This window comes from Halichoerus grypus, chromosome 7, assembly GCF_964656455.1.
Source record: "Halichoerus grypus chromosome 7, mHalGry1.hap1.1, whole genome shotgun sequence".
NCBI lineage: Eukaryota > Metazoa > Chordata > Mammalia > Carnivora > Phocidae > Halichoerus > Halichoerus grypus.
The window spans coordinates 124698259-124711101 of NC_135718.1; the positions used below are offsets into that span (position 1 = coordinate 124698259).

At 34.2% G+C, this 12843-nt stretch overlaps 1 protein-coding gene across 6 annotated transcripts in view; it reads left to right on the forward strand.

Annotated features, from left to right (window-relative positions):
• NEK7 (NIMA related kinase 7) overlaps positions 1–12843 on the forward strand; it is a 166005-nt gene that overhangs the window by 121720 nt on the left and 31442 nt on the right. For all 6 annotated transcript variants that reach the window (XM_036121902.2, XM_036121919.2, XM_036121948.2 and 3 more), the window contains 2 exons: positions 2369–2477; positions 3368–3475. In XM_036121902.2, the coding sequence (XP_035977795.1) occupies positions 2369–2477; positions 3368–3475 (217 nt within the window). The remainder of the gene's footprint in view (positions 1–2368; positions 2478–3367; positions 3476–12843) is intronic.

Consider the following 12843-nt stretch of genomic DNA (forward strand, 5'->3'; position numbering starts at 1 on the left):
AAAAGTAGGATTTTTGAACGATAATGCTATTTGACTAAAGAATTAACAGATATGTGTATATTACAATAAATTTCAAGAAAAGATTTTTTTTTTTAATACTTTGGCATTATGGAAGTTTCTGCCCTGTAATGCTAATATAAATTTTACCAGTAGTAGAAAGGATTCAAATTTTCATTGCCTTCTTTCTGTTCATCCTCTTTTTAAGAGATGGCCAACAGTGCCACCATCAGAACAGACAGGCTTTTCTCATCATAAGTATTGGTTTTGATAAAAAAAAAAAAAAAACCCTACACATGAGAAGTGGTGGAAAACTGCATGTGGTGAAACAGATAAAACATATTGTGAGATACCAGTGACATAATGAAGCTGCCTCTGATTTCTTTTATGAGCAAATCAAATTCATGAAATAATTCTTCAGAAACCTGTTACTAATTTGGACACTTATATTTTTGCCAGGTCATTCTGTCTAGGTAGCATTATATTGATGTCAGTTTATTGTCTTCATCTTCAATTTGTTGTTCAAAGAGACAGTCTCAAAGAATATAAAAATGTGAAAATGATCAGACCGTCTTGGTCTGATAACATTTTCCCTAATGTGCATTTTGAGGGCCATTTTTTTCATTCGCCTTTTTCCTATATATGTGATTTATTTTTTAAACAATGAGACTTTAAAAAGTAAGCTGCCAAATTAATTATGATTATGATGATTCCAGAATCTATATTAAAGCATAAAATTTTCCTTTCATGGTCTGATGCTTACATGATGCAGTGTATTTATTTTTGAATGAAAAGAAACCTGGTCCCCATCTTCCTGTTGACATCAAACAGTCTTCTGATATGCTAATCCAGCGTCAGGGAGAGCACATAGACAGGCTTTATTTGGACTCATTCCAAATCTGTAAGAAAATTATGTGTATAGAACTGATTTTGCAGCATGGCCCCCTTAGAATGAAAAGTGATGTTGACACAGTCTGCAATTAAAAATACTTAATATTGAAACATGATATGGGAGGTTTTCAGCATTTTTGTAATACCCTTTTTTGCTTTTTAATTACCTGGTCATCTAATTGTTATTTGCTTTTTGCTACTGATATTAATAGCCATTGAAATTACTAAGTTCATTTCTATAGTATGTGTTATAATAAACATTAACCTAAAGTTATTGGCTTTTCCTTAAAGATTTATCCTTTTGGTATATTGAGTACATATGAGACAGTGGATATAATCTTTTGCTAAGTATGAAGTAGGGATATCATCAGATTTCCCTGTGTTGTTTTTCCTTTCAGCCTGCCCTCAACTGGTCACAGGGGTAAAAAATTGACAGAGAAACTTGTTTTGGAGTTATCCGAATTACAGTTTCTCCATTTTCAATAACAAATAGAATCAGTTGAACTTCCAAAAACATTTCCAGAAAAAAATGCACTACAGTACACATTTAAATGTTGATATCTGTTAATAACTATTTGTATATTTAAAAAGTTAAAATTATCAGAAAATGTCATAAAAACTTGTTTAAATGTAGTATTTCATGTTAGTCACTTATAAATATTGTTAAATAGGAAACCAATTGCAGTTTTAGAAAAATAATTTTTATATAATCTTTACAAATTTTAGGAAACTAAGAACATTGTTCTTGAAGGAAGTATATTCTCCTAGCAAATGTAATATAGGAAAATGGGCATAAATATATACCTCTGGTTATGCAGTTCCTTTGGTGATTGCTGTCTTATGCATGATGGCCCACTCTTTCCCAACTCGTTTGTTGGTGCTCAGCTCTTTGCCCAGACCTTCCTATAATGTTTTTCTTCCATGAAGTTTGGATTCATCCATTCAAAGTACAGGTTTCTTATAATGTGCAATAGAAATATTCATGAAAACTTTTTACATAAATCTCTTTTTTTAAATTTTTAATAAATTAACTGATATTTCAAATCACCAGGGTGGTTCAATATTTAAAAGGAATTCTATCGTGAAACCTTCTGTCAGGAGAAGAATTGTCTTTTAATGAGCATAATTACCTTCAGGTTTCCAGACTATTTTATCCTGGGTTTCCTTAAAATGAAATTTGACATCATTCTTTTAGGATAGGAAATTATTTTACATAGATGTTAATTTTTTGAAATATTGGACATCACAAAGATGTAGAATTATATGGCGTGTGCTAACTTTAGATATAATAGTGAGAAATTTAAGCTAATATGTCAGGTAAAATTCTTGGAATCATTCACTGTGGGAAATCATATGCTTTTTAGTTGGCAATAGATAGATAAAAGGTAATGTTTTTCTGACTTAAGGCATTTTGCATGTCAGAATCTAGTCTTAAGATATTTTAATTCCTAATAATTCCTATTTTTAATTTTTTAAAAAGCATTTTAAGAAACAAAAGAGGCTAATTCCTGAAAGGACTGTTTGGAAGTACTTTGTTCAACTCTGCAGTGCTTTGGAACACATGCATTCTCGACGAGTCATGCATAGAGGTAGGATAAAAATCACAAATAATTTCTAATGTTGTTTTAAATGATGCAGGTTATTAGGCAATTTAAGAATAAATACTTTCCAGTCATGGCATATATCATGCATTCTCAGCTAATTTATTTCCAAATTATCGTTTACTAGGATGAAAACCTTTAACTAAAGCCCTACTTGTTTTAAATAAGAATGAGAATTATTGTTCTGCTTGCCTCTTCTGAGCATCTTACTGATTATGTTGGTAACTTAAAAAAAGAAAAGGGGCAGGAAAGCAATTGAATGTGCGTAAGGAAGATTCCTTTTTCAAACGAACAGCGTATATTAGGGCCACTTTGTTTCTTAATTTTTAACATTAGCTCTTAATATATTCTTGATTGTCAATCAAAGAGTTGGGCATAGCATGCAGAGATGACATCACTTAGGAATTGATCCTCTGATTTTGGGGTCTGAAAAATTTCAATACAGTTTATTTAAGCAATTATGATTTCTAAGGTCATCTAAATAATTATGTTCATAATAGAGTTATGATTTTATATTTTATATAAATGTATCAATAAATTAATGTTTAATAAGATATTTAATGTTGGTATAAATGGGCATAAATTTATTTTGTGCTTTGAATTTCACAAAAGTTTATTTGAAAATGCATTTTAAATGAAAATTAGTAGCAATCTCCATCATGCTGCATTGATTATTTCTCTAGCAGAGGACTGAGAACTCAGAAATAATGAGGATAATATATCAAAATTATTCAAAATAAAACAATTGGGTCAAAATTCAAACTGACTTTCTTTCATTTTTAAGATAGATTTTAAATTCTGTCATGAAAAGTATTTTAATCCCTTGAAAATACCTAAGCTGACATCATCTTTCACCTGATTCCTGCATCTGTTCACAGATATAAAACCAGCTAATGTGTTCATTACAGCCACTGGAGTGGTCAAACTTGGGGACCTTGGGCTTGGTCGGTTTTTCAGCTCCAAAACCACAGCTGCACATTCTTTAGGTAAGAGACACAGTATAATTTCACTCCGTTATCGTGTGCGTGCATGTGTGTGTGCATGTGTGCATGTGTGTATGTGTGTGGTGAAAAACAGCATAAGGGATGTACTAATTATATGCCAGCTCTTAATTCTAAAGACAACTATTTTTAAAATCATCAGATCCTGAGTCGATCCCTATCGCTCTCTAGTAGACATAATGTGTCCATTCACCTGACAGTTGGCTCCTTCTCTTAATTTGACCGCAGGTAGACATTTGGGGAAAAAAAAATGCTAATCTTCATTTAACAATATTGAGATAATATGGAGATATGATGATGATTAAACCATATCTTGAAAGAGGACTTCATCTGACTATTTAAAAATACCATAGAAATTTGTAAATGTTTATTTATTAAAACAACACGTATAGTTGTGATTACTGCAGAGGGGAAAACCTAAAGATGGTCTACAACTAATGAGGAAAATATTCTCCTAAATTATATAGAAGATATCTGCAGTTTATTCATTCTAGAACTAATAATATGGCAGTGTCCCTTATATCTAAAATAGAACTGAGGGGCGCCTGGGTGGCTCAGTCGTTGAGCGTCTGCCTTCGGCTCAGGTCGTGGTCCCAGGGTCCTGGGATCGAGCCCCGCATCGGGCTCCCTGCTCAGTGGGAAGCCTGCTTCTCCCTCTCCCACTCCTCCTGCTTGTGTTCCCTCTCTCGCTGTCTCTCTCTCTGTCAAATAAATAAACAAAATCTTAAAAAAATAAAAAAATAAGATAGAACTGAATGTAGCTATTACAACATTATATTAACGATGGAAAGTTGTCCACTTCAAACAATAGAAATTACTAGGAAGAAATAATTTTTAAATCAAATAACCTAAGGAGAGTGACAGAGCTTCTCTTAATACTCTTGAAATCACATTTCTTGTAAATATAAAACTTAGATAAAACGGTAACAACCAAAATAAAATAAGAATTAAGATAAAAATAAGTTGACTTTAATGGTGCCCCATCTTCGGTGTCCTAATTTCATTGAAAACCATTAATTTTTTTTTTTTATAAAATTGTGTTTAAATGTGAAATAAAAAACTTTAAAATGGCCTGGTGAAGAATAAGTGAGTTACACTAAATAGTAAATAGTACAGTAGTGAAACGAGCCTCTGAATTGCTTGACTAGACTTTTTTAAGTTTTTCTGGCTTTGTTAGTAAGACTCTGTGTGACCTTGAACCTGTCATTTAATTTTTTTTATGTCTAGAACAGTATCTGGCACATTATGTAGGCACCTGATCACTATTTGCTGAATGACAAAATATTGGATCCTGGGTTAAAGAGTGATAGAAAGACAATACTTTACCCTTTTTGCAGAGTTTTAATTTTGTCAACTATTTTAAGAAAATAAAGTTACAACTGATGTTGAGTAGTAATACTGTCTTGTTCCCTTTCACTTTACATTTATTTTTAGAAAGCATTACAAATTTTTCTGGTTAAGAAGATTTGATAGGAAGTTCTATAAGAAATGCATAAATTTTAGTAGCACTTTCACAAGCTTTATTTGGAAGTTACAACTCTTACAATGCAAATAATAGATTTCTATGAAGAAAACGTAGACTATTCCATGTCATTGTCATTTCTCACAGTAAAAGTAACATGTTTTCACTTTGTTACTCACCTGAATGTCTTAACAGCATTCTGTCACTTGTTTACCTAGAAATGCTGTCACACTTACAGACACACACACACACACACACACACACATCTGTACATACCCATGCTCATGCACACACGTGTATTTTTTTAAATGCTGCTTTGCAGACTGTCACTCTGAGCATATTGTAGTCACCTGAATTATCCAGCAAATGAAACTAAGATCGTAACAGTTCTGGAAATGGACTTCTTTAGCTTGCCTGCCACTGCCCTGTACAAAAGTTCTAAACAGGGTTGACAAACATGCATCTTCAAGTTTAGGTAATGTGTTAGTCCAAATTATGTGATATGGAGAGTAAATTCATTAAGAAATTCTGTAATATCAGGTTTTATCTAAATCAGTTTATTTAGGGTCATGTGGGTTTTATGTTGTATATGTAAGTATATATGTGTGTGGGTACATAAAACAAATGGGGATGCACATAATTACAGAACATTCTGAGACACTCCCTGTAGCGCAGCCAGTGAGGAAGTGGCAACGAGACACTTTCTGTGACGGATGAATCGGTAGAGAAATAATTTCTTTCACAAGTATTTTTTCCCATATTATTTTGAAAAAAAAAATTCTTAAAATAAGAAAATTTCTTTTATTCCTGCTTGTCTTCTCTGCGAAGTGTAGATTTTGATGGTCTGAAACTGAAGTTCAGTAAGCAAACTGTAGTGAACATCAAGAATTAAAGATTGAACTCTGGCCTACCATGGCTAGGTGGACCCAATAGGAAACCTATTGAGAAGGATCAGGAAAAATTGTCTGCCAATCAAGAATATGTATAAAATAACAAGGATATAAAACCTGACATAGACTTATGTTTGTTGACTTACGTTACTTTTAAAGAATTATTACCCTTTTTAATTTTTAAGAGCAAATTGTAAGATTACTTCTAAGAGTTGGTTACAAAAAGCAATTGAAAATGTGGCACCTATACAAATTTATTTTGCTTATAGAAAATATGATAAAATTATAGATTTTATTCTGTGTTGATTTGTTTTCTGATTTTACTAAGAATGATATCTGTAGGGCATGAATTATCCTCAGAGAAGGTCTAAATTTTAATGAAACTACAAATAAGTGAGATCTGTATGTAGTTCAGTTTACGTTAAATGAAGTTGATTTTGGAGCCCAATTTCATTTAACTTTGTAAAGAAGATGTTTTTAGGAATTTAGTTCAAAAAGGTAAAAATTAATAGGATTTTAAAAACACCTTGCTACAATTTTACACTTACATTTTCTTTTTTCCAAAATATATATTACTATTCAGAAATGAAGTAAAGGATACTGTTTTTACTTATTTTGATTCACTAATAGGAACCCATACTCCAAAATTTTTGTATTTTTAACAATCCTTAAAAGATTGGCAAGCCTTTGAATTTTTCAATTGTCTATTCATTTTGCATTACTTATTTGTATTATTTCATTTCGTGATAACAAATCAACATGCAATAGAATCTGTAGTTCTCACATTTTCTGTAGTGAATAAAGTTGTACAGGTGGTCACATTTGTAGTGTTTTCAGAACTATTTTTCTTAATTAAAAGTATGTCAACAAGGAATAGGCTTAAAAATTACAAATATAAAATCTGATGTTGCTGGATGTTCAAACAATGTTTAAATCCTCAGCATAGAAAAAAAATTCTCAGAGGCCTTCACTTTTCCTTCTACTCCCTCCCTGCTCCCACCACATACTTTGAATCACAGTCTCTCTCTTTTCTGTTCCCTCTTCCTTAATCCATAGTGACTTTATGTTTAAACTGGGAAAATATTCTCCCTTGTTTCTAGTATTTTTAAAAAATCAACTGTATATATTCCCAGCAGAGTTATCTTCCTAAAAGAGAGCATCTGATTATGTCACTTTCCCCCAAATCCTTGATGGTTCCCTGTTGCCTAAAGAATATCATGCAAAGTCCTTAGCTGAGTAGTCGGGGTCCTCTAGAGTTTGATGTCTTCTACTTTCCATTTTTGCCATTGACTACACAGCCCTCCCTCATGTGTCAGCCATGTTTTTCCTCTTGCTTTGTTCTGAATGTGAGAAATAGCATGATGTTTTGGAGAAAATGGAAGACATCTGGATTTACATGTCCCTTGTACTGTAGGACTTTGATCAAGCCATTTATTAACTTTTCTGACTTTTCAGTTGCCAATTTATAAAAATAGAAATGTGGATAATAACTATTCTATGTTGTGCCCTAATCTCTAATAATACAATTACCTCTAATAATACATGAACATAAAGGTGTTTTTGTTCACCGTAATGTGCTGTTAATTTGCTTAGGTGAACATGAAGGTGGTGTTGGATGTAGAAAAAGGAAGAGGGGAAGAAGGAGAAGGAATTTATGTACTGTTTATTGTTCTGTTAGTTTTAGTACCTTTATTATGCATGTGCTATTCTAGGGACCAGGAACAAGCCCAAACAAGGCCAGCCATCTTCATAGATCTTATCTTGTTGGGGGAGGGAATAGATAATCATCTTATGTCTTCGTTTTTTTATTTGTTAGCCATGTGACAGAGCACGACTAGGAGGAGAATTATGTTAGAAGGGACAATGGTCAGATAAGGCCTCGGTGAGGAGGTGATGTTTGAACTGAGGTCAGGATGCAGAAGAACCAGCTACACAGGACCTAGGGAACAGTGTCTCAGGCTGACTGAAGGGCAGTTTACACAAAGGGGCACACACAGGATCAGCTCTGTCTGTAGAAAGTTTGCTGGAGTGGGGTGAAGGAAGGGTCTTAGGCAGATGTGGGAAAAGTTCACATCTCATTCCAAGTGCCGTGGCGAGCTTCTGCAAGGCTGTAGTTGGAGAGCAACACGATATGCTGTGAAGACTGCAGCCATGAGCCTCTTTCGTCTCCTTCAGGATAATCATGCCCAGTATTGTCTGCTGTTTTCAGGTTCTTCTGTGTCCGGTGGTTGCCTTCCTTTGTCTCTGAGAGCCTCTTAGGATGTGCTACCCAAAACTGAGCAGAGATACCGCATGAACTCATTAGCCCGTAGAACAGAAAGTTCGTCACTGCCTATAATCTATGATCTAGACCGTTCCTTTGTTTTTGTCCCCCTCCTCCTTTTTTTTGGTACATGAATTTATGTTAAGTCAGATCTTCATTTAGTCCTTTTGTATTGATTTGGACAGAGGGTGTTGCTAGGGAGACTAATTGTAAGATTATATATATCCCTGTGAATCTTGCCATTTTTTTTTATATTGTCAACCTTATAAATGTTATAGGTGTCTTAGAAAATCATATATATATATATATATATATATATATATATATATATATCTTTCTCTCTCTCTCTCTCTCTATATATATATGTCAATATCTTAAAATTTAATTCAGGACACATCTGTCTCCCTTGACTCAAACTTCTTTACAGTCTAGGTAAGTGGCTTTTACACTTCTTGACAGTGACCCAGCAGCATTGTGACCCCACAGGAACATAACCATATATAATTGAAGCAAAAGTTTCATGTAACAGTGCTTTACATTACGACTATATTGTCTGTTCTATTTTATTTTACTGAAAATAATGCTAGTTGCAACCCACTAAATTATTTTACAGCTCATTAATTGGTAATGACCTGCAGTTTGGAAAACACTGGTCTGTGTTTACAATGCTTTCTTTTCTTTTTTTTTTTTTTATGATTTTATTTATTTATTTTGAGAGAGAGAGTGCATGAGCACAAGCTGGGGAGAGGAGCAGAGGGAGAGGAAGAAGCAGACTCCCTGCTGAGCAGGGAGCCTGCCGTGGGCTTGATCCCAAGACCCTGAGATCATGACCTGAGCGAAGGCAGATGCTTAACTGACTGAGCTACCCAGGCACCCCTACAGTGTTTTCATGCTGTTCCATTTACTTAAAGACAGATTCCCCTTTTTCTACCTACTTTTAGACATTCTCCTGACTTGCTGTTTGGTTATTAGGTCAGTTGATCTATCATAAATTAGTCATTTATAGTGTTCTCTGTGTTTCTGGGGGTGGGTAGTAACATGCATGGTGGTTCTGTACAATTTGCAAATCCTTCCATTCCCTAAGACCCTTCCCGAGATATGTGAGCTGTGGGTATGGATTATTCCCATTCTAGAGTCCTAAGAACTAAGGCACAGAGAGGTAAATGGACTGTACCTAGGAGATAGTGAGTGGGTCTGTGGCTTCCTACTCTGGGCTTACTTTCCCAACAAAACTGATTTTTTCACCACATCAGTACCTTGTGGCATGTTCTCCTACTCTATTAATGTTTTATTTGTTGTTTTTATTTCCGTCTGCAATTACCTTGTTCTGTTCTGTACATTGTCTAGGAATTCACATATGAGAGCAGAGTTTGCCCTCTCTCCTGGACTTGACTGCTCTTGATGCTCCAAGATTCAGAAATAAACAGGAAATAGACCTCTAGAATATTGAGGTCTTTCTTTACAGCCATTCTGTCTACCGGCAACTTTGGCTAATATTTCTAAGGAAGTGGCTTTTCTTAACTGAAAACTACAGTTGGACCAAAACCTGTGAAATAGGAACATGGCAATCAGGGTACATTTTTCTCACGTCACAAAACACAGAATATACTTCTGTTACACTTTCTTAACTTACTCTAAATTCTTTTTTCAGCAGATATTCTGACCCAGAGGCAACTTGCCAAGGGATCAAGTATCTTTACCTTTGAATATTTAAAAATACAGCAGAATACACAGAATAATTTTTATGTATCCCAAATACATGATTTTTAGTAAAATCATATCATACTACCCTTATTTCCTATAATAATGACCCAGAGGAATCCTCTACTGCTATGAAATAGCAACAGCAGTAAGAACGAATATATATATAGCATTGTATAATTTACAAGCAGTTTTAAAGCACATTTTCTCCTTGTTCCTCAATGTTCTGTAACTAGGTAGAGTGGCTGTTATAAAGTAGGAAACTGAGATTCTCTAATACTGAACCTGACTTCCGCTCCTCTTACATCCCTAGAATTCCTGATCCTTACTTTGTATAATTTTTCTTTTCTCATTGGTACTTCTTATCTTCCAGTATGCTATATAATTTATCTGTTATGCTTCGTACTTTTTGTCTCTCTCCTCCAGCTAAAATTTAACCTTTATGAAGAAAGGGATCTTTGTGTTTTTGGTTTCCTGATGTGTTCCAAACACCTAGAAGAGGGCATTGCACATAATAGATAATAAGCATTGATTAAATGATGAATGGGCATAGAGACAGGCTACACATCAGAAGATGGATTTAACTGAGTATATTAGTAAGTGTGGGTTAGATTATGCTGCAGTAAGGAACAATACCAAAATCTCAGTTGCTTGGCACTAAAGTGTATTCTGTCTGGTCACCCGAAGTCCACTGTGGGCCTCATGTGGCTCTCTAGGGTAGCTGCCTTCTCTCCATGTGGCAACTTGGCATTTCAGGCAGCTTCAGTCTTGAGTTGTCTTCATATCAACATAAGTTTTTGTGATCTTATGAGGGTAAGAGAACATGGCCAATCACTTACTGGCTCTGAATTAAACCCATTCTACTTCTTTGTAACACAGATTATGCCCATTCATGTTTTATTGTCCAAAACAAGTTTCACGACCTTACCTATCTCAAGGGGTAGCATAACTTCCATGTGTTAAGGAAGAGGAGAACCAGAAATAATAAATGTGAGCATTGTCCATGGCCATGAGATGAAGCAAAAATTACCTGATTTATATTTTCTATTGTTTGTTTTGTATTTTTTCCCTACTTGTTTATTTTTGTGATCTATTTGTTGCTGTTGCAACTAAAGTATAATTAACTCTCTCAATGGGAATATGTGGTAGTGGTGAATGAAGAAGTAGCCGTAGATTGCCTTAGGGAATTTTCATCATTCTAAAAGGAAATTCTGAACAGAGATTATTATTAGGATTGGGATTAGGATTATTTTTCTTTTAGAGAAATTATTTTTAAAATCAGAATAATTCATGTGGTTTACCAGAGTATTGATCCCTCGTGATGTTTCTCTTGATCAGTAACTCTGTAGTTAATCCCTGCTGGATGTATTTGTGACAGGGACCTTATTTTGGTCAATTTAAAAAATTTATAATAACAACTATTACTTAATCAAGGTTCAAATACCAACTATGGGTTAAGTGCCACGTAGCACATGAACTGTTTTCTATTGTTATATCTCTAATTCAACATTAAGGTAGTTTGGTTACCTAGATTAGTGTCATATCAATTAATGAACAAGCCAGAATTCATTTAAATTACAAAAGACCACAATTTATTCTTTTACTCTTCTTATGGTAAATGTATTGGCTTCTCCTACTTCCCTCCCCCTCTAAAAAAAACTCCCCAAAACATAACTCATCCCATCCCAAAATAATCCAGTAAGCTTTTAGGGGTCAAACATTTTTCAAACCATATATGCTTCTCTCTTTAGCCCCCCATTGCCTGGTGTAGTTCTTGGTACATAACTGGTTCTCAGCACATTGAATTGAATGTTCCATTCTCCCATGCAATGCATGAATCATTAACACATTTGTATTTGTTTTCTATTACTGTCCTAATAAACTACCATAAATTTAGTGGCTTAAATCCTTTTTTTCCATCTCTACAGCCAACAATGGTGGGTAGAATTCCTCTCACACTTCAAATCTCTCCTACCCCTTCCCTCTGATAATCTAGGATAATCTCTATTTTAAAACCCGTAATCTTACATCTGCAAAGTCACTTTCGCCAGGTAACATAGCATATACAGGTATGGCACCAGAGGGCAAAGGTTATGGGGGCCAGAATTTTGCTTACCACTATTTAAGTAGACTTTATGGAGAGTTTGTTCTGTCCTCCTTTAAAGACTTCATAAGGTGAAGTTGTTTAAAAGTCAGGTTTAATGAAAGTTTGCATTAAACTAAGCACTTTCTTTTTTGGACAGATACTTTGACATTAAAATTTCACATTTTTATTATAAACTTCGTAGGTGTTTTATTGCATTGTGATATACATTTGCTTTTTAGGGAAGAATATACCATACTTGGCATAATACAGATTTTGCAGACAAGTTCTCTCTGTCGTTATTGTTAGTTTATTGGCACTTTTTTGTTTTGTTTTATGTGTGTGTGTGTGTGTTTTAACAAAAGTTTATTTAATTCTCAAGGGACTTCTCTCCTCAGTTCCAGTCCTGCTTCTTGAGTGGCTTACTCCTTCACGGACTAGAATATAGGAGATAAAAAGTAATCTTAACAGTACTTAATTAGAAAAGCTAATCTTCTATAAAATCTAAACACATTATATACTCCAAAGGTGTATATAAGTAATTGGGGGTAGTTAGCTGCTATTTAAGCAAATCTATTTGCATCAGAGTTGCATTTATTATACACAATGAAGTGTTTCCTGTCTGACTGCTGGAAAGGAGAAAAACAAATGAGAGTAGTTAGATTAATAATGTTTCAATTTCCATTTTACTGGTTTTCATAATGTCCCCCCGAAGAGGAAAGATGGAGAATTTTCTTTTTGCATATACGTGTGTGACTTTAGCTATTACGTGTGTTTGTTGTACATCCTGAAAATGGCATAGATTAAAAAAAAACAAAAAAAAACTAGGACTCTCTGATACTGATCCTTGTGCTAGATAATATTTGAAACCCCTTGGGGGGAAATTGTTGTTTTTGTTGTTGTTATAAGATTGTTTGAACCCTCTTTACCTTACACAATGAGACAAATGGTTCT